At 40.7% G+C, this 27,922-nt stretch overlaps 1 protein-coding gene across 3 annotated transcripts in view; it reads right to left on the bottom strand.

The window, feature by feature from the left end:
- LOC135085306 (BCL2/adenovirus E1B 19 kDa protein-interacting protein 3) overlaps positions 1 to 27,922 on the bottom strand; it is a 63,315-nt gene that overhangs the window by 21,631 nt on the left and 13,762 nt on the right. Inside the window, exon 1 of one of the 3 annotated variants that reach the window (XM_063980095.1) lies at positions 1,817 to 1,984. The exons of the other annotated variants lie outside the window; for them this stretch is intronic. Coding sequence (XP_063836165.1) covers positions 1,817 to 1,853 — 37 coding nt within the window. The 5' untranslated portion in view covers positions 1,854 to 1,984. Of the gene's footprint in view, positions 1 to 1,816; positions 1,985 to 27,922 lie in introns of those variants that run through there. 3 annotated transcript variants of the gene reach the window in all.

The following is a 27,922-nucleotide window of genomic DNA, read 5'->3' as shown; positions in this document are numbered from 1 at the left end:
AAGACGAAATTTTAATAGAATTAGTAAGTAAAAACGCACCTGTATTCGATACGAGACTTCAAGCTTATAAAGATAGAGAGACAATATTTGGGAAAAAATTGGAAAAGCATTAAATAAAACAAGTAAGTTCAAATGATACATATTTTTATTAGAAAAGGTACTTATTTTTATTGTTTACAGATAGGTACTATTTTACTTTAACTGCAAACATACTGAGTTTCGTATGGGTCGCACGACTCGTGTCGCGAAGATTCGTAAGTAGCTGTCGCCCTGCGACCGGTCGCCGGTCGCTGTCTCGAGTCGCGGTCTCGCGTCGCGGTCGTCTTGATCCGAATGCTACCTTTAGAAGTGAGTTCACTACAATAATTAAGCGATCGAAGGGATCGAATTAGCGACGATCGAATTGACAGTCCGGCTCCGATATAGATCGTTTCAACCACGAAGACGCGCCCGACTATTCTTCTGCCAATGTTTGAGTGTTATCGGTACACGCTAAATTATCCATGAGTGCACACGCACACTACAATAATGCCTTACGGATTGCTCGGACCAAACTCTCCGCACCCCGCGCGACCGAGACCAAAAACTGGTAGGGCGCGTCTTCGTGGATGAAACCGAATACCGTTTCGTTGAGTTATTGTAGCCTTAAATTAGGGAAAGCAGTAGTTTGAGATGTAATTATTAATGCTATTAAATAAAGATTTCCACGTTGTCAATATTAAATCATTTTGTATTAAGAGATTTATGTTTACTCAAATTACTAGTGCCACAGGAAATTCAATGTCAATGTTAGTCAGCCTTACGGTTTGCGAGTTTGCCAGTCAGGTGTCAGTAACACCTTTACACTGAAGAACTAGTATTCCTCCTAAAGGTCACTAGCTAAATTTAGTTCCTTTTGACTTTAACTTATAAATATGTATAATTAGAATAAGACCTCATGTGCGCAATTTGAATATTAATGAGTTTAATCACATAGAGGATTCGCGGAAATTATTGACTTGTGATTGGAATATGAAATGAATATCAAATATTTATTCAAAAACAAACATGGCTTTCCTTCGGGAATCAGGATATTGACGCCCGTATTCACAAACGATGCTTGCTTAAGTGAAGCAGCAAATCGAACGCACAGCGTTGAATAGAGCTCCATGATACATACATACATATGTGATGCAATAAATAAATGAATATGAATATGATTGGTTCGTGTATCACCCTGTGCGTGCACGCGCACTGTGAGACCTCATAGTAATGTTTGTGAATACGGGCGTGAGACACCCCGCAGGCTGACTACAGATTTTTTGTCGCGCTGTTAATCTGTATGAACATGAATGGAAGTGCGCACATTACACCGATTTGGTATCGGCCGATTCCTCATACAAATTGGAAACCGACTAAATTATCCGCCGATTAAAAGTTTTTAGATTGTCGGGCGTCTAAGATGGATCCAGTGCTGAGAAGAAAAGAAGCGGCGAAAGAAACTCAGCCACTGTTGATAACTTTTTACTAGATGTGGTGTTACAAATTTAGGCAGTTAAAAATCCACCCATATTTGTCTAAAAAATAACCTTGATGATGATGAAATTGTGACACATACCAAACTCTCTCAAAGAATCTTGATTTAAACAATAATACATACAATTCAAATTACTCCTCCAAGGATTCAAAATAAGGGCTTAGAATTTGAAATTCAAAGGACCACACACCGACCATCAATATTTTAAAACACTCCGTTCAAATAGAACCATCAATAATTTAATAGCAGCCGATACAACCACAACACTAAACCTTAAACCTGACTCTCTCAATTTATTACCTAGTTCATCCACAGCCACGGTCTTTGGTTCAGTCATGATTGTTAATTACAAATCACTAATTAACCACGACACAACACAATCCAACTGCGTAAATAAAAACGTGTATTGTTTTTGTTTTCACTTTCGATAACGGAACACGCCCGCGCGTCCTAGCGCGCCGAGCGTCGATGCAAGACTGAATTTAAATTTAGAATCATCGTAAACAAAGCGTGCGTGGGCGCAGACAGTTGGCGTGTTCGCACCTGTTTAAACAAAACCGTTCTTATTATAATGGAAGTGAGTTGAATTTTGATTGTTCAAAGATAGATTGTACATAAATGTGGTGTGATTAGGATTAGGATTGGAAAATGGGCATCGGAATTTTCTCTGTAGATCACCTTATTAGGAGTAGAAATTGCCTAATAAGAAAACTTAGGAGTCGTTGATTTCTCTGATTAAATAAGAGATGGAAACAACACAGATATGATTAAATTGATATAAAAGCTGATGGAGTTGTAAGATCTACCTAACTTTACAAACAAAGGATTAGGCAAGTATTTAGGCACGACGTAAAACTCATTTTATTTTTTTGCAAGTAGGCTTTTAAAAAGCACTTTTACACGTCCCAGTATTAACCCTACCACTGCTTCGAGACAATAAATGGGCCAGTGCTGAGAAGAAGCAGCGCACGCAAGAAACTGAGCAACACTCACAGACCCTCTAAAATCTAACATATTTTCAAATCAATATGTGATTGGTTAAAATTACTAATCTAGCTCTTCAGCTAGGTGAAATGAAGACTTGTGACAGGTAACTGACAGAAGCTGGATACAAGCTGGCGCGCGCAAGGACAAAATGGCGCGTACAAGACAAGGATTATATCCAGAGACTGCTTCGGGACTATTCCCACCTCTCGTTCCCACCGCTGCAACTCCTGTGTGGACGTGTGTGCTACAGCTTGACCGCCATAAAAACCCAACCAATGAAGGTCAACTTTGTCCAGAGATTGCCATTGGGCGATAATGATGATGATGATTAAAACGTTATACCAACGCTTGAATCTCATGAGTTTAAAGAGTTTTGATCTACTATACCAATCACATTCACTAATATTATAAAGAGGAAAGATTTGATTGTTTATTTGTATTGAAAAGGCTCCGAAACTAATGGACCGGTTTGAAAAATTCTTTCACCATTAGAATCCTGCATTATTTCTGAAGAAAATAGGGGTACGAAGATCGCCGGGGCAGCTTTTTCATTATAATATGAAGTGTGAGTCAAGTTACAAATTTCCTTTCAGAATACAAATCTACAATTTCTTATTAAACAGTACTGTACCGTTATTCGAAGCCTTGTATAATGAGAGTAGCATCCCGTTTCCTGTTTGAGTACTAGCTTATGGCGTATAATCTGCCCACGATATCACTGCTTTCCGGTTCCCGCCACTGCAATCTGTCGACACTAGCGCCACCATCGGTAGCTCGAGGCTATGATTCGAGAATTTTGTCATTGGCGTTTTAGTTCCCGACCGAGACGGTCACAGAATTAGCTCCGCTAGTTCGGGGCCATCTCACTGGTACTAGTTGTGGTATTGAAATAATTATTTGTTCTTTTATTTCGGTGAAATATTATCGGCATAAAGTGTAATATTTTCAGGATGAGTGAGCAGAATCTGCCCGCGTGTACAGAGAGCATCGGAGGGGACATATCTGCGGGTACGTCGAGTAGAAAGAGGAAACGGACAAGGACATTGAGTTCAGAATCGGAGAACAGTTTTTACTCAAGTTCAAGTTCATCTATCAGCGACAGTAACATACGTCGGAAGAAACGCAAAAACCGGCGGGATACGCGTGTGAGTACCGATTTATTAAATCAATTAATCAGTGATGTAAAGGCACTCAAGCAACGAATGGCTCGTTCCTCTACACCCATCAGCGGTAATCGAGAGGACGACCTCGTCGACCCAAATGTTAGCGGTATACTTTATGACGAGTTGCCTGTTCATAATAGTCCTAAACCGTCTACTAGTAGTGCGAAATTAGACTTTTCAATTAACACAAAGATTAAGGAACCTTCCGTTCCTAGCACACCTGATAGTATGCTCGAGAAGTTAATGTCGCTTCAACACTTCGAACTTTCGAGCTGGAGTGACGTACGTTATTCGGATGTTCAAAGATCTTGTCTACATTTTCCGGGATTTGTTAATTTAGATCCGAATGACGAGGTAAAACGATTCGAAAATTCGAAATTTGCTGTCAGTATGGAAAAAGCCTTTGCAAGTCTAACCTACGCATTACTCAAACAACGTGAGGCTTTGGAAAACGAACTGAACTCGTTCTTAACATGGGTTAACGATAATGCTAACGAATGCATATCCTTTCCGGATATATTCAACAAGCTAAACGACATTGTTTCAAAAGGCAGCTATAGTGACGCAGCTAACAACACCATGCAACTAGTTTGCGGTCACAGAGCCGAACTAATACAACAACGAAGGGAAAACATACTTTCCTTGGTCAGAGATCCTGTGCATAAAACAGCTCTTCGCAGGATACCGCCATCGGCTACCAACTTATTTGTCGCAGAGCAGTTCAGCTCCACGCTGGAAAAAGTTGGAGGTGTCCACAAGATTTTTTGGCAAAACAACAAGGATCGCAACTCCGCTCCGCGGAACGATCCAGGGAATTCTTTTCGCGTCCAGAGCCAAAAGAAAGCCCCAAGTAAAAGACCAACGCACACCCCAGCGCAATCGAGACACCAAGCTTCCCTTTGGGGCAAAAATAAACAATCAGGTAATCGCAACGATAAAAACCGAGGGGCTAAGGCACACTCTCCCTCATCCCGCCGGGATAGGAGAGATAACCGAAGACGAAACTGACTCAACTCGGTCATTTCGTGCCGGACAACTTCGCCTTTTTTACTCACGCTGGGAGGACATGGGGGCGCCGCCCCACATCCTCAAAATGTTAAAAGGATATCGAATACCATTCAAAAGCAAACCGCCATTAGGCGTTCCGAAATTTCAACACCAAACGCCTCGCTCGGCGGAAACATCGAACATAATCAGAAAAATGATGTCTCAAGGTGTTCTAGAAGCGGCGGAGCTCACTCCCAGCTTCATTTCGACGATTTTTCTTCGTCCCAAAGGCGACGGCACGTCAAGGCCCATATTCAATCTGAAAAAACTGAACAAATTCGTTTATCAAGGAAGGTTCAGGCTAGTAAATGTTCAAAGGGTACCGCAATTCTTGCAACCCAACGACTGGATGGCAAAAATCGATTTCCATCAAGCATATTTTCATCTGGCGATAGGAAAATCGCACAGGCGTTTCTTGCGACTCATATACGCCAACAAACTCCTTCAAATGACTTGCCTGCCATTCGGTCTCTCGTCGGCACCAAGATCATTCGCAACACTGACGAATTGGGTGGCAGAAAAACTGAGGGATCGCGGCATTCGCATCCTTGTCTACCTGGACGACTTCCTCTTGGTAAATCAGGACCCAAGCCTATTACAAGACCAAATAAAACAAGTAATAGACTTATTGGAGTACTTGGGCTGGACTATAAACACGGGGAAGTCGATCCTCACGCCGCAACAGGTCATAGAATTCCTGGGCGTTGTATGGGACCCGGAAAAAAACATCAAATATCTCCCGGACAGACTTGCGCTCAAGTTGAAGACTCAAATAAGAGGCCTCCTGAGGAAAGGAAAAGCCACGGTAAAGGAATTGCGGTCTCTAACCGGTCTGATGAACTTTTCAAGTTTCGTCATAAAACGGGGACGCCTGCACTATCGAGCTCTACAAGCCATGTGCAACAAAATGTTGAGAGCTCAGTCAACGAGGAGCGGGATACTTGCCGAGGACACGAGGCAGGAACTCGAATGGTGGGAGTCGCACTGCGAGACAAACTCCCTCATCCACTCCCCCCCACCAACGCATTACCTGACGACAGATGCCAGCGATACGGGCTGGGGAGCGAAGTTAAACGATCAAAACCTTCAAGGAACATGGAGTCCAAATCAGCAACGTCTCCATTGCAACTCGAAGGAAATGACTGCCATCATCAACGTCTTAAGAAAACAAGCTCAGCACCTGAGCTCAAAATCCCTCCTGATTCAATGCGACAATCGCACTGTGGTGTCCTATCTTCGCCACGAAGGGGGAACCAAATCTGGGGCCCTAATGAAATTAACCAGAACAGCATTTCAAATCTTGGACCAATTCCGCATTCACATGACCATCCATCACATCCCCGGCAACTACAATTGCGACGCCGATCGCTTATCCAGAAAAAAGCCGTCTCCAGAGTGGCATCTTCTACCAAGGATCACGCAAAAGATTTTCACCAAGTGGGGAGAACCGGCAGTAGATCTTTTTGCATCCCAACGAGCCCATGTGGTGCAAAAGTATTGCACACTCGACCGGAAAGACAGCAACGCGACATACTACGATGCGTTCAGCTGGGAATGGAGTTTTCACCTCGCTTGGGTCTTTCCACCTCCACATCTCATCCCAAGAGTCCTGGCGCACTTAAACAACGCGGAAGGGACCTTTCTCTTGATAGTCCCTCGGTGGAAGAACACATTTTGGAGACCAGATCTCAAAAACCGGGCTCTCGGACCCCCTTTCACCATCAAGGACCTGAACGCAGTGTTGATCGACATAACGACAGGACTGCCACCGCCGAAGGCATCAGAAATGACATTAGAAGTTTGGAAATGTCATGGGGGAGCCAATACCTAACAAATTGGTCAAAGGAACAAAAAGCCCTTTTACTGTCTAGTTGGCGAAAGTCAACACTGAACACCTACCGCCCTGCATGGAGCAGAAGGGTCAAATGGGCGAAAAACAAAGGTATCGACCATCTAAATCCAACCGGATCGGATTTAGCACAGTTCCTTGCCGACCTTCATCAAGTAGAAAAGCTCTCGATGAGCACGATTTTGGTGCACAAATCGGTAGTCTCTACCTTTTCTAACCCAGACTGCCAGGAAAGGCTAAGCTCACATTGTCTGGTCAGGCAAGTCCTCAAAGCAATCGCGCTGGCCACTCCAAAACCGAAAAAGCCACCAATCTGGAATACCGACATCCTAATTTGCTACCTGAATGACAAGAACCCTGATGCATCAAGTCTACTGGATATTTGCAAATGCACGGCAACTATTCTACTACTCTGCTCGGGAAGGCGAGTACATGATCTCACCCTCTTACGAATATCGCCGGAACATTACAAAGAAGAAGACGATTGTATTATCATGAAACCAGTTTTTGGGTCCAAAACAGACTCCCATAACTTCCAGCAATCAAACTGGAAGTTGCTAGCTAACCAGAACAATAAATCTCTATGTCCGGTACACTGGATTAAAAAGCTGATTATGACATCCCACGAGAGACGGCGCCTAGCTGAATCTGACAGCCTGTTTGTAACTTTAACGGGAAATCCTAGACCGGCCACCCGTGCAATAATCGGAGGCTGGGTTAAGAAATTCCTCGAGGAAGCTGGAATAACTACAACACCGGGAAGCGTGAGATCTGCAGTGGCATCGAAAAGCTGGACAGAAAACTACCGGTTAGACGATATAATGTCGAGAGCAAATTGGAGATCGTCCAATACGTTTGCAAAGTATTATCAACGTGAAATCGCTGCTATGCCAGCAAATAGTCGATCTGTTACCCATCTATTTGTGCCTATGGATGATTAGCTGATTGTTTAGAAGCCAGAAGGTGCAACTTATTAATTATATTCTGTATGTACACAGATTATATTCATTACCTGCCTAAGCTATTCTTAGCATGTATAATTTATTTCATAAAATTAGAATGATGCACTAAGGGTCAATCTATTATTGTTACGTAATTGTTCACATATACAGGGTGTCCCAAAAACAATGGATAACCCTGTAACCATCGATAGGCCTTGCCATGATCTCCCTAACGTCAATTTTTGACCCCAGTAAAAATATCACCGATTTCAAGATTTTTAAGTTTTTGTGCATTTTTAGAAAATTGCCACCTGCGATTACTTTTTCTCATGCCATTTCTACAAATGAGGATATTTTTCAATCTAGTTTTTTTCCTTATCACAAGGGATAGTTGGGCTATCAAAAGAAAAGATCAAAGTTCAACAAACTAGTTTGAAAGTATGAAAATTTTAACAAATTGCAGAAGAGAAGGAAAAATTAATTCATTGTCTTGCACTTTGGATCAGCCATCGTGTAAAAAAAATGTAGGAAGACCATCGTGCCCATTACCTTAAAAACTTCCTTGGTTAATTGAGATTCTAAAAAGGTATCACAAGCGTATGTATCCTGTATTATTTTTATCTTATGGCTACTTGAATAGCAACTAGTATGAAAACTGCAAAAATGAGTTTTTCTCGTAATAGTTAAACTAGGACTGCATAGTGGCATTAAATACAAATGGATAACTTTTAGCGTAGGAATTTTGATAAAGCAACATTTTATCATCATCATCATCATCATTTCAGCCGTAGGACGTCCACTGCTGAACATAGCCCTGTACCCTAATGCTTTTCATAATGACCGCTTGGTAGCGGCCTGTATACAGCACCTTCCTGCTTACCTTTATGAGGTCGTCGGTCCACTTTGTAGGTGGACGTCCTACGATGCGCTTTCCGGTACGTAGCCTCCACTTGAACCCTGTTGCCCCATTGGCCGTCCGTTCTGCGTTTTTGTGATTACCTACTTATTTTTTGTTTTACACCTTATAAATGTGCCTATAGATAGATGCCCGTGATGATACACGGCTCGGAAACGTGGATTTTTTTGCACAGCGTGCTATGGAAGGGGCTATGCTCGGGTTTCTTTACGAAACCGTATCAGAAATTAGGAGACCTGTAAACGAACTAAAGTCGCTGACATAGCCCGACGGATCAGCAAGCTGAAGTGGCAAAGGGCAAGGCACAGTAGTTCGCAGAACTGAGGCAGCAGGGTTCAAGTGGAGGCTACGTACTGGAAAGCGCATCGTAGGACGTCCACCTACAAAGTGGACCGACGACCTCATAAAGGTAAGCAGGAAGGTGCTGTATACAGGCCGCTACCAAGCGGTCATTATGAAAAGCATTAGGGTACAGGGCTATGTTCAGCAGTGGACGTCCTACGGCTGAAATGATGATGATGATGATGATAAAATGTTGCTTTATCAAAATTCCTACGCTAAAAGTTATCCATTTGTATTTAATGCCACTATGCAGTCCTAGTTTAACTATTACGAGAAAAACTCATTTTTGCAGTTTTCATACTAGTTGCTATTCAAGTAGCCATAAGATAAAAATAATACAGGATACATACGCTTGTGATACCTTTTTAGAATCTCAATTAACCAAGGAAGTTTTTAAGGTAATGGGCACGATGGTCTTCCTACATTTTTTTTACACGATGGCTGATCAAAAGTGCATGACAATGAATTAATTTTTCCTTCTTCCCTGCAATTTCTTAAAATTTTCATACTTTTAAACTAGTTTGTTGAACTTTAATATTTTCTTTTGATAGCCCAACTATCCCTTGTGATAAGGAAAAAAACTAGATTGAAAAGTATCCTCATTTGTAGAAATGGCACGAGAAAAAGTAATCGCAGGTGGCAATTTTCTAAAAATGCACAAAAACTTAAAAATCTTGAAAACGGTGATATTTTTACTGGGGTCAAAATTGGACGTTAGGGAGACCATAACGAGGCCTATCGATGGTTACAGGGTTATCCATTGTTTTTGGGACACCCTGTATTTTTATATACATTACTTAGATAATAGTTCATTGATTGGTATCACTATATGTATAACGACAGCTACCTACTACTCTTGGTAAAGTTACATTTATTACGACTGCACAAGACACAATTCTCATCTTGGTGTGCTGTCGTCCGTATTTTACAATCAATTCCAGCTGAAAATTGTTATTTTATTTACCCATGAGATTGGATCAAGTTATTGCCCAAGACGTTTTATTTTAACAGTCAATTAAGGCAAATGTACATTATTATACTTACTCATTAACTGATTTGTACTGTTCATCGTTAAATAATAGAAATATTAATGAGTATTAACAAAATCTTTATTGCGAAGGTTCACAAGCGCAATTGAACATTTACTTATGCTATTACATGTTTGTTACATACAAATAATTATTATGGCAATAAATGTGTGAATGGTCTTGCTTGAGTTTGATCTTTTGATTCATATTTCCTTTACTTTCGATCACACTGGCGAATATTCACATAGCGCCACCAGGAGATAATAGACACTTCTCTCATTATACAAGGCTTGGAATAACGGTACAGTCCTGTTTAATAGCGACGTTTTACCTAAAAATAAAACGTTTATTAAACATACTTACCTTATTCGAAGCCTAACTTTCTATACCTACCTGGTGACACAAAACACCCAATGACAAAATTCTCGAATCATAGCCTCGAGCTACCGATGGTGGCGCTAGTGTCGACAGATTGCAGTGGCGGGAACCGGAAAGCAGTGATATCGTGGGCAGATTATACGCCATAGCTAGTACTCAAACAGGAAACGGGATGCTACTCTCATTATACAAGGCTTCGAATAAGGTAAGTATGTTTAATAAACGTTTTATTTTTAGGTAAAACGTCGCTATTATTGCCAACATCAATTCGACATGTTTCAAACTTGCAATAAACAACAAAATTAGTCTGCGTGTAGATTTCTTATTATTGCCAAAATGATTTTAACCTGTTTTAATAAACATGTTTACAACCCGAACTGAGTCAGTGTCAGGCATATCGTTTTCAGATTAGTATTTATCAGCATCTATGACGTGATAACAGTCGTGTATTAACACTTGTTACGTCATTGATAAAGATTCGTTAAAAATCAGAAGAATACTCTCATAAGAACTCATTTTATTTTTGCAAGTAGGTAAAAAAAACACTTTTACACGTCCCAGTATTGACCCTACCACTGCTTCGGGACAATAAATGGGCCAGTGCTGAGAAGAAGCAGCGCAAGAAACTCAGTTACTATTGTAAGACCAAGAAAATCATGATAAACGCCGGACATAATGTGAAAATTTTAAATGACAAGAGTGCATGGAGTTTTTAACTTACCCCCTTACTAATAAAACTTACACGCTCGTTGATCAGTGTTTTAAAGTGACGTTTAGTATGGAAATGTCATTTTAAAACAGTGATCAACAACTGTGTAACTTTTTATTAGTAAGGGGGTTACTATTTATATTCTTATTCAAGAAAATACTGACAAAGGTTACCGAATTTCTTCCGCCACTTCTCAGTAGCTCAAGAAACTTATTCATTATCGTCAGCCGCGGGCGGAAAGCTAGTATTGTTATATTTCTTCTTCTTTCATGTTCTATGCTTGCTTTGGCAATTATCCTGACTTCCCAAGGACGCCATATTTGTTCGTAAACACAGATGACGTATTGTTTTGATAAAACGTTTGTTTTTGTTTTCATCACTATCGCGGAATACCCATTGCGTCTTATTTTTGCGATAGCACTCAATGTCGTGCGAATCAGGCGTTACACTGGGATTAGTGTCTTCTTTTGTACTGGTTTCTTTTTTCCTAGTTTTTTTAAAGATTATACTCCCGATAGCCCCTCGTACTAAGCTAAATATGCTTGTATCACGAGTGAGCTCACCACAATAGTCGAGCGGCGGTGGGGACCGAACCCGCGTGCCCCGGATCACGAGTCGGCCAGTCCGACCCCTTCACCGTTCGGCTATCGTGGCTTCACCCGTCATCAGTTTCATGTGGTTTGCATGTGTCAATGTGAAGGGACTATTGATATTCCCACCTCTCGTTCCCACCACTGCAGATCCTGTGTAGCCAGGATCTACAGCTTGACCGCCAATAAAACCCAACCAGTGAAGGTCAAGTTTGTCCCGGGGGAAAGATAAACTGTGAAACAGTGAAGTAAATGATATTTTAAGTAATTTATCATCAGGTCATTCAATCCCCACTGCAGAAGGGCAGCCCTCTCCAATTTACCAGAGGCAGATGGAGGATTCCATGCTGCCCGGTTGGTAGCGGCCTGCATTGGGGGAGGCCTATGTTCAGCAGTGGACGTCCTATGGCTGAGATGATGATGATGATGAGATGGAGACGGGTTGGGGAGGCTTTTGAGTAATCCACAGAATGATGTAATACCTACATTTGATTCATCATCATATTTTATGATAAGTAAATTAATTAATGATGACATTACTGATGCGGCCTTCTTGAAAGAATTTGAAGTGGAGGTACTGAATTTTTTCCAAGAGCTTTCTTAGATTCGCAAAACAATTTGCAAACTAAATAGTTTGAAGATCATTCCTGTTGAACCTTAAATAACTTATCCATATCCACAACTATTTGTACATCAGTGCCAAAATACTGGTCTCAAAATTGAGTAAATATTTTTGATTTAATTTGATTTGATCGTCTGTGCCAGTGGCCAAATCCACACACCAGACAAATTAAGCCATACAGATGCATGGAACAGATTGTATGTTAATACTAATCACAACGACACCCACAAACGCCTCCACTCCATACAAATGAGGACAACGTTTACATTCTTGTCTTATTCTGGATTCGTTGATACTTGACGTAAATGTCAGATGAATGAAAATATCAAAAACTAGCAGCCGCCCGCGACTACGTGCGCGTGGATCCTGTTTTAGCCCCTAGGGGTTGAATTTAGCAAAATCCCGTCTTAGTGAGCACCTACGTTCAAAAGGAACTCTCATGCATTTGAGACTCTTAGCACTTGTAGATTCTGAGATTTCGTGATTAGTGAGTCAGTGACCTTTCGCTCTTGGCCTGTATCTCATGTGATGGAAAGTGATGATCAGACCGAAGGTGGAAGCAAGGATTACCCAGAATCCTCAATCACAGAGGAATTGGCTGTCTTACCTCCAACTGCCTGCAATTCATCACTTGGTTCTGAACTGATAAGTTAGGCATTTAGAGGGTCGTGTTTTTTTCTTATTCTTTAATCAAGTGCAGTGGTAGGGTTGGTTTGGGGCACGTAAAAGTGATAATTTAAGAGCCTACTTCCAAAAAATTAAATGAGTTTTATGAGTATGAGACTTTTTCAGGACATTATACACGTCACAATATTATTATAGCTTACCTTACCACTTCGGGCCAACAGTTTACTTGTTCCAGAGAAATGGCGGAAGAAGTTAGTCACCTTTGATGCTAAGTGACCCAAATGCTTTCCATGTTTTAAATGAATCCTCGCAACTCGCAAGTGAGTGCCCTCTTCAAATATAGTATCAAATACTTACACAAAGCGCGATGCACTCTCGCGCACGCTCGAACGATCACGTACGCGTGTTCTCGACTTTGAAGTTTCACAGTAATTTATTAGATACATAATCAGTCAAACCTTAACTTCGAACTCCCCGTATGTTCTTCTGATTAATTTCGTCGCGGGTCCAATGACAGTTTAACTTTCCCCCGGGACAAACTTGACCTTCACTGGTTGGGTTATTGGCGGTCAAGCTGTAGATCCTGGCTACTCAGAAGTTGCAGCGGTGGGAACGAGAGGTGGGAATAGTCCCGTAAATACATAATCAGGTTTACCACCGGTAATGGCAGTTATTTGTTTAAAATGGATGGCAAAATTTCAAGATGGTTGTTGAGGTCTCAAGATTATGATCGTGACAGTTTAATACGTAATCGCTTCGCTGTAGCGTTCATTTGTATCAAGTTTGTCAATTTGGGCCACATCATCGACCCTATAATTATCTTTCGATCGTCGATCCGAGTGAGCAAATCGATTATGGCTGGGTCTTACATTTTTGACATGCACGACGTTTTATAAGACAGATGGGTTTGTTTTGTAGCAGGTTTTCCTATAACATCATTGGTCACCCAAATCCGATTATCAATGGTCGAACCGAGCGAGCAAAAAATCTAGAATTAATCGATTAACTCTCAAACAACAATATTTCCATCACATTTTAAACTTTATCCCCTTATCATAAGGTCCGAGCGATTCAACCGGCGCGTACGCATCGGAAATCACGTACGCGTCCTTCACCTCTCGAGTGGCTTTTGGGTTAAACAAACTCAGAACAGTAATACAGTTTTGGTTGTGATTCATTCATGGGGGGGGGATTGGTACTGCGTTTGAGATTAAGATGGATGTTGATTTCAAATGTTATAAGGTCTATAAAGCGAATAGAATACTTTTCGACCTCAATAAGAGGCGGAGAAGGACATACGCCCGTATTCACAAACGATGCTTGCTAAAGTGAAGCAGGAAATCGAACGCACAGCGTTGAATAGAGCCAATAGAGCTTTGTGATTGGTTCGTGTCACCCTGTGCGTCCACGCGCACTGTGAGACCTCATAGTAATGTTTGTGAATACGGGTGTTTTCAACCTCAATAAGAGGCTGTCAAAGGCAATAAAACGAAGATGACTTACTATTTCATTTCACAATGGCTTTATGCAGTTGCAAATCAACCCAACACAAAAGCACAACGTGACATTTTGGCCTTGACATCGCCTGTATTTCCTGCTGCATAAGACCGGCTTTCGTAGCAACTGTAACGGTTGATGTGCCGCAGTGTACAATGAAAGAATAAATTAACAAAGATATAACAACGACAGCTTGTGCGTTACAGGAATGAATGTGTGTTGACATGTACAATGTACAATACTTAATTCAATGTATCATCATCATCATTTCAGCCATAGGAGGTCCACTGCTAAACATAGGCCTCTCCCCCAATGATTTCCATAATGACCTGTTGGTAGCGGCCTGCATCCAGCGCCTTATGAGGTTGTCGGTCCACCTTATGGGTGTGTATAACAAATGTCAATAAATATACGAACCATATCAGTTTCTTTCACTCTTAATCAGAATCCTGAGATGTCTGAAAGAGGACTGATCAGCCAAGATTTTTTGCTGGTCAAACCTTGCTAACTGACTTGTCCTTTTAGGGATAGAGGGCATTATGAACCTATGAAAATAAACAATGACCAAGTTAATAACTCCGTCAAAGAAGTGTTTTTATGCTTGTGAGTAGTATTCATTCCAAAATGTTGATCGTGGTGGGTCTATGTACATTAGAAGGGTATTAAGTAAATAAGGCTCTAGGTCACCCAAAGTATGTAATTAGAAGGGTATAAACTAAATAAGGGCTCAGGGTCACCCAAAGGGCGATGGAGCATGCTATGCTCGGAGTTTTACTAACGATCGAATCGGAAATGAGGAGATCTGTATCCGTAGGAGTAAGCTGTGGTGACACTGTATTTAGCCCGTACACCTGACGGACGTTGTGTGGCAGAAAAGTTTTCGAGTGACGACCACGGACAGGAAAAGGAAGAGGCTTCTAGCTCTCGTTCCCATCGCCGCAACTCATGTGTAGCCAGGATCTACAGCTTGACCGCCAATAACCCAACCAATGAAGGTCATATTTGTTTCAGGGGAAAGTTACTCTCATTGGAGTAGCAACTAAATTAATAAGATGTTAAAAACATAGTTGTTTCAAAAATACAGTCAATCTTTACCAGAACGTTAATTCGCTACTACTATGCCAATTAAAACAACCAGTGATATCGCAATTAAAGATAGCCCGAGCAAATAACCAAAACCAACAGACTGTACAAATATTGGGCCAGCTAATTGCCCCAGTTCCAAACCTTGGCAATGGCGGACTAAAATCAACAGTCGAAAAAGTGTCAAGTACGATCCTTATTATATTCTGTCTGTAGCTCTTGTACTAAATATGCTTGTGTTACGAGTGGGTTCAGTTCACACTTTACCATCATAGTCGAGAATCCGCGTTCCTCGGATCAAGAGTCAGCCAGTCCGACCTTCATCGTTCAACTCGGCTATAAAAAAAAAGTGTAGTATGAGGGGCTGTTGACTCTACATTATTGTCAATTATCATCATCAACAGCCCTTTACAATCCCTGCTGGACTATGAATTTTGCCATAATCCCCACGCTTGGCAGGCGGGTCGGAGATCGCAGTTTAAAAGATTGATGTTTTTCAGAGAGCGCTGCTGCCCGTTCTCTGTTTGATGTGTAGCAGTGCCTAAGTCCCCTCTTACGACACCCGCGGGAAGAGTAGGGGTTGGTGACAAATGTATTCTCCTCTGCCGTCACCACACGCAAATCCCTAATCGCTCGCAAATAATCACTCACAGCAAATCCGTGCAGTATTTGTCCAGTTATTCACAAAGATCGCCTCCATTCCCCCGTCACCCAAGTCATTGTACCCGGCTTACGTGACCCGCACCACGTGTTAAACTCATTCGTCTCAATCAAATAAATTGACCAAACAGCGTCTGGTTCTTAAAATAATCGTCCCATTGTTTCTATCTATAGGTTTACCGCTTAACTGAGTCACTGCCTGAGGAATGGGAGCGGCGCGAGAGGGTGTTTTTGTAACGAAAAAAGTCAGCGAGACGTCACTCTTGTAGCGGAGTTTTGGGCTGACACCAATGATATTATAGAACTATAGATATGTTACGTTCATAGAAATTACGATTTTAATCCGTGCCGAGCTATTCCAAATTGCACACATTGACTTAATGTAACTGATAAGTGAAACAAAAGATACGAAATAGCACGCAAATGAAAGAGATAGCTATAGTTTTAACGATTCTGCACTAACTAATCTATGTCCGCAGCGCACGCATCCTTATCGCTCTAACGTCAAAACAAGATCGCTTTCTCTTTCTTAACTTGAACATGGCGCATGGCGTCTTGATTGTTTGCATAAATAATTGAAAATATAAATACTAAATAATTTTGCATAATCACATGTGGTAAGAGATCCCTTGTATTTTGTTTACTTTAGAGTCATAATTGGTACACTTTCGAAACACACACGATGGCATTTTTTATTTATTTTGGTAAGAACACAGGAACTTACGGTGTGGTACGCACGCGATTGCGCACGACGCAGGCCACACGAAGACTAAACACAAGACGTCCCAATTGGGACGTATTTGAGTATTCACAGCGCGAGCGCTTATAACATATCTGCTTTTGTTTTTATATGTATAATATCATTGGCTGACACTGTATAGGTTTGTTGTCGACACGAAAAGAAGAAGAAGCGAGACGTTATATTTGCTTCAGATTTGTATGCTCTGTCACGTCATATTTTATGTCAATGCCACCCTTCCCGAACCGCTCCCATACCTCATACACTAAGTTATACGCTAGTTATGTTAGTTTTTAGGAAGATGCGAGTTTTTGTGGTCTTTGTAAATGGATTTAATAATGAGTAGATTGAAGAAGTAGACATAACTGGCTGGTTTTTGTACACGGACATAGATAATTTTTTGGAAAAAAAAAACATATTTAATAGAGCTACAGTTGTGGTTGAACGAACGAACTAGGAACGAATATGCGAAAATCAGGCCTCCCCAACCCGTCTGGCCAGCGTGGGGTGTAGGCCATGTCCTCTATTTGCCTCTATAAACGACTAGCGGCCGCCCGCGACTTCGTACGCGTGGATCCCGTTTTACCCTTGGGGGTTGAATTTTGCAAAATCCCGTCTTAGTGAGCACCTACGTTCTAAAAGAAACCCTCATGCAAAATTTGAGAGCTTTTATACAGTGTGAGTCACGTTAAAGTGTACATATGAAAATAGATGAAACTAGACCTATTTTTATCGACAAAAAAGAGGTCAAAATATTTTTGAGATTTTTTTTTAATTTTTTATAGAATTTTTTTTCTTCCAATTACTTATTGTAAAGAAAACGTAATAAATTTTAAACTAAGCGGTATATCCTGATAAAATAAAAACAGTAATAATGCTAAATAACACGCGATACTAAAAAAATACATAAAATACACAAAAAAGGCCAACAAATAATAAAAAATGATACTTTTTGAAAAAAATCTGCTTTTAAATTCGTGTTTTTTTGGTTATTTGATAAATTTCTCCAAAAAATGGCCCTATAATCGGTGGTTTTTACTACTTTGTATTATTCTCTATCGTATTACCTTCATAAAACCAAAAATCGCATGTCTCTATCCCTATCACAACATTTGCAATGATCATTTGAACTAAGCCTCTCCGGGCGCGCTATTCAACGCTTCGTTAACAACGAAACTGAAAATGGCTCTAGATTTGTAATTTAGATAAAGACAAGTTAAATTTCAAATAAAAACAAAAGATTTCGAAGTAAAATAAGCATTTTAGTTAAAATTAAAAATTTCTCTACCTGCAGCGGAGTATAATGTTGTGGCAGGCCTTTGTTCAAACGCTCATAGCAAATGTTGTGATAGGGATAGAGACATGCGATTTTTGGTTTTACAAAGATAATACGATAGAGAATAATACAAAGTAATAAAAACAACCTGTTATAGGGGCATTTTTTGGAGAAATTTGTCAAATAACTAAAAAAAACACGAATTTAAAAGCAGATTTTTTTCAAAAAGTATCATTTTTTATTATTTGTTGGCCTTTTTTGTGTATTTTGTGTATTTTTTTAGTATCGCCTGTTATTTAGCATTATTACTGTTTTTATTTTATCAGGATATACCGCTTAGTTTAAAAGTTATTACGTTTTCTTTACAATAAGTAATTGGAAGAAAAAAAATTCTATAAAAAAATTTAAAAAAATCTCAAAAAATTTTTGACCTCTTTTTTGTCGATAAAAATAGGTCTAGTTTCATCTATTTTCATATGTACACTTTAACGTGACTCACACTGTATATTTAGATATTTTATATGCTGCATAAACTTGACTAAAAAGAGCTTCACAGTCATCGGGACAAAACAGGACGATGATGGTGATGCACCAGAATGGATTCAAGAACTAAAGCATCACACCACGCTTATTTATACAAACTACCTACGTCAACATTCTGATAGCACACGTGTACCGGCGAAAGTTCTGGCACATGTCCAGTTATAGTAGGAAATGATACTTCATTATGATATACAGGAATATAGAGAAAGGACTGCGGAAAACGAAAGTTTTTTTATTTCTGAGCTTCCACACGCAAAGCTTTTCGTTTCGTTCGTTTCAGCAAAATGACCGTCCACTGCTGGACAAAGACGTCCCCCAAGAATTCCCAGAACGAATGGATCCAGGTACTTCCCGTTTTGGCATATGTCCAAACATAGTAAGAAATGATACTTCATGATGATATAGAGGAATAGAGCGAAAGGACTGCGGAAAACGAAAGTTTTTATTTTTGCGCGCTATAAATGGGGTTCCACGAAAAGCTTTTCGTAGATGGCGCCGCCGCGCCGTAGTTTCGTTCGTTTCAGCTAAATGACGTCCACTGCTGGACAAAGACCTCTGCCAAGGATTTCCACAAACATCCTTATCAAGAGAAGACCTCTCCCAAGGATTTGCAAAAAACCTATCAAGAGTTTGAATTAGTCCGTCGGTTAACTTATCAAAAAATACTCAAACGTATTTCTCAAACTAATGAAAATTCAAAGATATAAAGCGCGCCAAAGTTCAAAAGAAGAGGCCCGTGCCGTCAAGGCGTGCTTAAAAGTGTAGCACTTTGTGACGTCACGCGAAACTTCAACGAATCACAACTTCGTAATTACTTGTATGATTGACAAATAAATATTTTTTGACGTAAATGTTTTTTTAGGAAACTAGTCTACTTCCACAACGACCGATCTTGCGCTCCCGCATTCAAGTAGGTTTCAGTTTTACTGGAATGAGGGTTTTCGCGATTGAAAAATCCGCCAGATGGCAATACGTAGACGGGAGGTCCAAATGCTGCATGATTGGTGGATTTTGACATATCTGTCAATGTCATGTCAAAAATAACCTGGCGGATTTTTCAATCGCGAAAACCCTCATTGAAGATGCGTCTACATTTTGGCCGTTTAGCAATTAAGGTCAGCGACTCGTTAATTGTTTCTTGGCTAATTACCCTTGACGACAACAATCGATCTATCATCGGGGTGAAGGTCCCATTGTAATTAGCGTTTTGGCTCATTTAGTTAATTATAATATCTTTATTTGACAAATTAAAAAAAACAAATGAATTGAGAACTTCTTCCTTATGTTGAAGTCGGTTAAAAATTAATAGAAGAAGTTTACGATTTGTGTATTTCTGCCAAAGAAAGAAAGAAAGATACATTTATTACAATGGACATCACACAAATACAAGCAATTACATAGACATGACAGTGGCACATAATAATGGAGAAGAAAAAAATAAAAACAAGAGTAAACTGAGCAGTGCCACGCATTCACCAACAAGATGCCCACTGCAACGGGACCCCACTTAGCATAATTATGCCGTGGCCCACGGTGACGAAGGCCACGGCGCTGGTTTTCAGTGTGCCCCATGCCGAGTGAGGGTCACGGACCATTGGTAAAATAAATAAAATAGTAAGCTGCATAAAATTGTCTCGTCAAAGGGGGGATCCGCTCAGCTTTGATCGAGACAGTAAGAGCTAGTGAACGCCAGACCTATAAAATAGTCGTATCATTTTATAAAAGCTGAAAGTTTGTCGTTTTGAGGGTAGTTGCCAAAGCCACGTTGGCCCATACTTCATGATGCACCAATATTCTAACCTATTATATTGGGAGCATACGCTGACAAACTTTCAGCTTTTATAAAATGACGTAGGTCTGGCGTTCACCAGCTCTTAGTCTGGACATATTGGACGAGCCTCGAAACTGATTTTCAGCGGGACCCTTTGGGTTCTTTTAAATTCATTTTTTAATATTGGTGTCATTGAATCCCTTGAAGGGCGTTATGCAGTCTTAACTTTACAAAGACGTGTCGCTTGCATAACAATCAAGGAAAGCACGTCATCAACACGTCACTATCACGCCATTTCACTTGAAACAACATTGATACTACGCAGTTACTACACGTGAAATGATTTTCAAAATTATCAAGTTAATCACACATCTTTATTAATGTAGATTGGCCACAAGGTCGTATCGAGAATTCTAAGTGCGTAAATTGAGAATAAATTCGTTATGTGCATGAAACGTATGTCAATTACAAATCGAAATGATTTATTACAAAAAATAATGGCGTTTCTGTTACGAATTTTATTATTTCCATGATAATCTATTACTGCCTTTAATAAATAATAACAGCTGCACTGATTTCTTTTGCATTTTTTGTTTAATAAGGGGGGGGAACTGGCAAGTCATTACCCAGCTTCTGGCCTAGCCCAAAAAGTAAGACTTTTTGATCAGATAATACTGGGACGTGTAAAAGTGCTTTTTTAAAACCTATTTGCATAAATAAATGAGTTTTTATGCGACTTCCAAGCGAGCGTCCCTGTCCCATACCTCAGGCACTAACAAGTTAAGGGCTACCTATAGTAGTAGTATTCTTCTTCTAAGGCCCAGAACACACGGTGAAACGCAATGGCAACGAAACTGCAACTTCTAGACTAGTTACTTTTGAGTTGCATCTAAGTTTCTGCCATAGATTCCGTTGAAAGACGCACACATGACGCGACCATTTGAAACCAGTTTCAAACAGTTTCATTGCAATTGCGTTTCACCGTGTGTTCTGGGCCTTACAGTAATTTATACTTATCAACTATACATCATCGTAAATGTACTGTGACTATCGTGGATCACGTACAATCAGTTCGCGGTCTATTTGTAATTAGATTAATTACGTTATTTAACGAGAGGACAATGGCTTTAGGTTATTTTTGAACAGTCTCGAATTCGATAACCTAATTTATTTTCTTGGATAATTTGTAGTTAATTAGGTAGCTGAATTATTGATAAAGATTCCAAAAGAACAAAGTGTAAAGAAGTGCGTGTCCCCCTCCCCAAAATAATACAAAATTTCAAATAATAATATTTCAAGCCATTGTTTTGTTACCTACGGATAAAAACTATTTTCTTTGGGGCTCACTCAAACTATTTTTACCTAAATCGGTTCAGTGTTTCAGCGTGATAAGCGTGAAAGAAGAAACGTGGATGTATGTTACATCCATGTTGAAAATTTCCCATTTTTAATATTAGCAAGATAGTATTGATAAGCTGACAAAGGTGACTGAGATTCTTCCGCCACTTCTTCTCAGCACCAGCCCATATGTTGTCCCGAAGTGGTGGTAGGGCAAGCTATATTTGGGACGTGTTAAGTGCCCTGAAAGGGCTTACTAATATCGATTTAGATTCTCAACCTATCAACTACCCACACTCACCTTGAAGGGTCGCAACTCAAGGGTCGTCCGTCCATCGGGTCAAGGCCCTAGACGTCTGGGCGGGTCGATGCCCTCCACAATAACATTGGAGACGTGGGAAAGACGAAAATATTTTTCTATCTGAGTTAGATGTTTGTCTACTTGGTTATCGAAGAGATGCGAAAATTTTGCTAAATCAGATGCATTAGCTAGTCTAAGGGCCGAATTTTCAATCGTCAGATATCTTATAACTGAAGAATAAACTTGTATTTTTGACATATTGATACAAACTTATTCTTCGGTTACAAGTTATCCGACGATTAAAAAATTGGCCCTAAGAGATGTAAAAATTGTACTAAATCAGATATTTTATTTAGGAAGTCAATACATGAACTATTTAAGAACTTAACGTATGAATTGCTATCAATCATTTTGTACCGCCCACCCACAAGGTGGACCGACGACCTGATAAAGGTAGCAGGTATAGGCGCTGGATGCAGGCCGCTATAAGCATAGGCATTAGGGTGGTCCTTATTTTTCGACTTTTGAATTATCCCCGGGGCACTTTCTCATTCCTCTAAATATGAAATTAGCTTTTTTGTTTTTTTTTTTTGGTTACGATTTAGAGGTCGCTACCAGCTGTCAAAATATTTACAAAAGCTTTGAAGATCTTAAATCATGGTTTCATAAATGTTTTATTTAAGTGTTTATATCACATTTTACGTGCAAATGAACATCGCATAGATAGAATAGACAATCGCTTCTTGTCCCCTTCTCCCCTTAACCCCTCTTCTGTACCGACCATGGTACCGACGCGTCGAGATACTAACAAGTAAACTCTTTTATCTTAAAAATAATTGATTCAAATATGTACATTGTACATAATATCTTAGTTCATAGCAACAACAATAATATTGTAATATTTTTATTTGGCTTTGGCTTTAAAAATAAATGAATCTAACAAATACAGATTTTGTTTTTACTTAAAATTCAAACCTTGGTAGTGTTAATTATGAAAAATCTAAAACGTTAAAATAACGGTATCGTTGTGGCCAATGAGATGCTGTCATAGTGACATTGACAATACGTCAATGTCACACGAGTATCAAAACGTCAGAATAGAGGGACGCGCGGAGACGACTCCGCGCGCTTTTGTGCTAAGTGATGAATTGTATCTAAAATAAGGCAATATAATGTGAAAGATGAGTATCCAGTGTTTTATTTATGAGAATAGATCTACCGGCCTTTAATAGTTCAGAAGTGAGATCTGAAACCTATGATAGTAACGTGATTTCAAAGTGTTCCAGGTGACCAATGTTTCGTGTTATTTGTCACGAATGTTATCACAAAACGCCCACGATTCTATGGTTCTAATTGAATATGATGAAGAGAGAATGTCATGGAAACCACGCTGACAAAGGTGTGAGATGCAGAAAAGTATTGAAGTACGAGAAATGATGGACGCAAATTATGAAGATACCCCTTCCGTAACTTGGCTTGTGGTCACGTAAGTGGTGAACAATTTGACTAACGATGGCCCCAGAGCAGGTACGATTTATTATTATTATCGACTATTCCAACAGCAACAATATTAACACATTTCCTTTTTGAGCAAAATAATGCATGGAAGTGAATGATGCATCAAATGTTATAGGTATTGTCAGTCTACTGATAATGCCAGGAATGTGTGTGAAAGCTATGGTATGTGCTCACTTTAATTGCAATGCCTAATAAACTATTTTAGTAAATGAAATTAATTGAACGGTGTTCATTTGTTCATGTTTGCATTCTGCGAAGAATAACCTGTTGAGATTTAAAATCAATAAAGAATAGATAGAATATGGTCAGATAAATTAAATAAGTTTGGTGATCATGCCCGAGTAACCTCTTGGCATTATTTTGGAGAAAAAAATTAAAAATTAATTTTAATAAAGTAAATTGAATCTAAGGTCTGTGTTGTGTAAACCAGTTTTAGTATCATGATGTTTCTTTCTTGATGTTGAGTAAGTACTACAAGATGAAATAACTTAAAACATTTATCTAATTGGAAATTAGTAAAGCAGCCAGTTATACCATTGAACATGTGGTATATTTTTGGTATTCTTATAATGATTGATACTACAATTATTATGCAAAACATAATTATTGTGTGCTCCTGGTTACTGTAGATGTAAGACACATTTTATTACACCATAATGCTATATTTGAGTAACAATAATGTTAATAAGATAAGTTATTAAGTTTCTCCAACTATCAATTAATTTCTGCTGCCAGTAGTGATTTGGGTTGTATCACTAAAATTGAAAATTAGTGTGGGTGATTAAAATTTATCCAATTATGATATTACATAAAAGATTTAGAATGTGGTACATTAAAGGTCTTCTTGTGTACCAGCCATTATTGTTAATAATTCTCACATGGTGAAATGATTTTAATCTTGAGGTTATTTATTAGCTGTTTAATAAAAAGGTTACTGGTTGTAGCATGTTGTGTGTGCATATTTTTAGATTTGACTTGAGTTTTAGATATGGTGACCTATCTGTCTGCGGGTTGGCCCTGTGGTGAGCAAATCAGTCAAGCACAATACCAGAGTGAAGTTTAACACTGAGCAAGGGTACTCCACATAAGTGATTTGGAGTTGGACCGAAGGTAATGCAATACAAAAGGCATCAGCTGTGATATTTGGTGAGTGAAAATGCAATACAGAAGGAATCAGCTGTGATATTTGGTGAGTTGAATTAATGTTTTATTGCAAGGGTTGAGCTGAGACTAGCAGTGCCACTGCGGCTTGGTTGTTTAACTGTGTTTATTCTTGTCATTGGCATGAAATTGCATACAATTAACTTGAGTGTGAACAGATTTTAATAATTAATTAGCTACAGTCTACTGCTAGACTTTAGAACTTCCCAACTGCCGCTAGCAGCCTTAAGCAAAAAGTTTTTTTTTTTTTTTTTTTTTTTTTTATGTGATAGGAGGCAAACGAGCAAACGGATCACCTGATGGTAAGTGATTACCGTCGCCCATAGACACCCGCAGACCCAGGGGCGTTACAGGTGCGTTGCCGGCCTTTAAGGTAAAGATACGCTCTCCTCTTGAAAGCTTGCAGGTCGTATCCGTCCGGAAACACCGCAGACGACAGTCCATTCCACAGTTTGGTTGTACGGGGCAGAAAGTTTCTAGAGAAACGTACTGTTGTGGACTGCCAACCATCTAAGTGATGGGGGTGGAAGTGCTGTCGGGTAGATCGGTGGCGAAAAGTGGCGGCAGGAATAAGTCCGGATAATTCTTCGGAGCACTCCCCGTGATACATGCGATAGAATATGCACAGTGAGGATACATCTCTACGCAGCGCCAAGGGGTCAAGCCGATCCGAAATGTCCTGGCAGTCAACGATTCGAGCTGCTCTCCGTTCAATGCGGTCCAGAGGGAGAAGCTGGTACTGGGGCGCACCTGCCCAAAGATGAGAACAGTATTCCATATGAGGCCGAACCTGCGCCTTGTAAAGTTGCAGACGATGGGCTGGAGTGAAATACCGTCTCGATCTATTGAGCACACCAAGCTTCTTCGAGGCTAATTTAGCCTTACCCTCTAAATGACCACGGAACTGGACTTCGCTCGATATGTCGACACCAAGGATTCCGATATTGGCTGAGGCAGTTAGGGGAGTGCTCTCGAAACAGCGGGATACGACAAACGGCAACTTTTTGGCGGTGAACGCGCAAACTTGTGTCTTTGTAGGGTTAAATTGGACCAAATTGCGTCGACCCCAGTCTGAGACCTCCTTCAAGGAGGTTTCAATGTCGGACACAAGTTTGTTACGGCTCTCAATGACGTTCTCCCGAGAGATATTTGCGCGGCCGGTATAAGCGGCATCAACCGTGCTGTCGTCCGCATAGCAATGAATGCCGCTAATTTGCAGCATATCATTGATATGCAGAAGGAAGAGCGTAGGCGATAGCACACAGCCTTGGGGGACACCAGCATTCACAGACATAGAGTCTGAGCATTTGCTGTCGACAACGACCTTAATGCTTCTGTCTGCTAAAAAGCTGGCGACCCATCCGCATAATTTCTCGGGAAGCCCATAGGAAGGGAGCTTCGAAAGAAGCGCTTTGTGCCAAACCCGATCGAAGGCCTTCGCCATATCCAAACTGACCGCCAATGCTTCCCCCCTAGTCTCGATCGCCTGTGCCCAACAATGTGTCAAGTAGACTAGAAGATCACCAGCCGAGCGACCTCCACGGAAACCGTACTGTCGGTCACTTAGCAACTGGTGGGCCTCTAGGTACCGAAGGAGCTGGCTGTTGATAATGGATTCCATTATCTTCGAGAACAAGGAGGTGATTGCTATCGGCCTATAGTTGGACGGATTTGAGCGGTCACCTTTTTTAGGGATCGGGTGCACCAAAGCTGTCCTCCATGAGGTCGGGACTATGCCAGAGAGGTAGGAGAGCCGAAAAAGGCGCGTTAAAACCGGTGCTAACTCTGGAGCGCACGTCCTCAGCACGATAGGAGGGATTCCATCGGGCCCACTCGACTTATGGATATCCAGGGAAAATAGAGCCAGGCGTACTGAGCTTTGGTGGAACCGGATATCCGGCATACAGCTCTCACACCTTGGTATAATCGGTGGCTCATGTCCCCCGTCATCCAGTGTCGAGTTGGACGCAAAGAGTTTGCCCAGAAGATCGGCTTTCTCCTTTGCATCGTGGGCCAACGAACCGTTTCCCATGTGCAGGGATGGAAATGATGGCGTGCAGAAATTTCCTTGGATAGCTTTGGCAAGAGACCAGAACGCACGAGTTCCAGAAGGAAGACGCTCTAGCTTCCCACCAATTCTACCAATGTGCTCCGACTTCGCCCTTGCAATGACTCTTTTGAAAGACCTAGAGGCAAAGTTAAACTCCTTTTTTAATGCGCTGGTGTTTTCATCCCGTAGCCTCGCTGCATTTGCCCAGGCTTGGTAGGATTCCTGCTTCCGGCGTAAAACCTTTTTGCAGGATTGACTAAACCAAATATTTAAAGTACTTGGGTATTTCTTGTGAATGCTTTGAGGATGGTAACTTCATTGAAGTATTTGCAATTGTGCTGTTACCTAAGATAATAACAAGAAGTTTATTTAGATTAAGTTGCATTTGTGTGTGGAGCAACTTGGTGTTCACCCAAACACAATGTTAAGCATCGTTATGTTTCACTTGCATTGTTTTGTTGTCAGTGATGATTTATGTAGTTGTGTTATTCATCTTAATATTTTGATAATGTTGTGGTTATGGGAATGGTTTGAAAATAATAATAATAATGTATATGATGTACTTGTTGATCATACACCAGTGGACATTGTCATGAAGCTGGGCGGACATTGTCATTCTGCGTGAGATGTCCTGATATCTGTGTGAGGAGAACATGTGGCATGACATGACAAGCTATGTGGAATGGCGTAATCTGTGTGGGTTTAAAGTGAAAATGTTCAAAGAACCCTAACTAATCCCATAAATCATTTAGGATGATGACATTAGATGTACTGTATGATGGTGTATAGATGTACTGTATGATGATGAAAGTAGTCAGCGTGCAAAGGTGCGTGGAGTGCAGCGCGCCTAGCGGCGCCAGCTGCAGGTGCCCGCGCGTGGGCGGCGGTGGCGGCTCAAGCGCGGCGGGCCGCAGCGGCGCGACAGCCAGCTCGGTGCAGTGCGGCGTGGCGCGCGGCGCGGTCGGCATGCGGCTGCTCCTGCCGCGTGTCCACCGGGTGCCACCAGCTGTGTGTAACATGTTATGACAAGCTATGTGAGACATGTCATGACAAGCTGTGTGGGATGTCTGTGTGACATCAGGAATTGTGAAGATGTCGTGCCTTGTGTGGGAGACATCATGAACTATGGACATGTGACATTGTCATGAAACTATGTGGATATTGTCATTCTGTGTGGGATGTCTGTGTGACATCATGAACTATGTTTGGCGCGGTTAGCGCTGATGCTTCGCGCAGCAGCGCAGTCAGCGCGGGCGCTTCGGGCAGCAGC

The sequence above is a fragment of the Ostrinia nubilalis genome, chromosome 28, assembly GCF_963855985.1.
Source record: "Ostrinia nubilalis chromosome 28, ilOstNubi1.1, whole genome shotgun sequence".
In the NCBI taxonomy this organism is placed as follows: Eukaryota; Metazoa; Arthropoda; class Insecta; order Lepidoptera; family Crambidae; genus Ostrinia; species Ostrinia nubilalis.
This window is presented reverse-complemented; position numbering and strand designations above follow the sequence as displayed.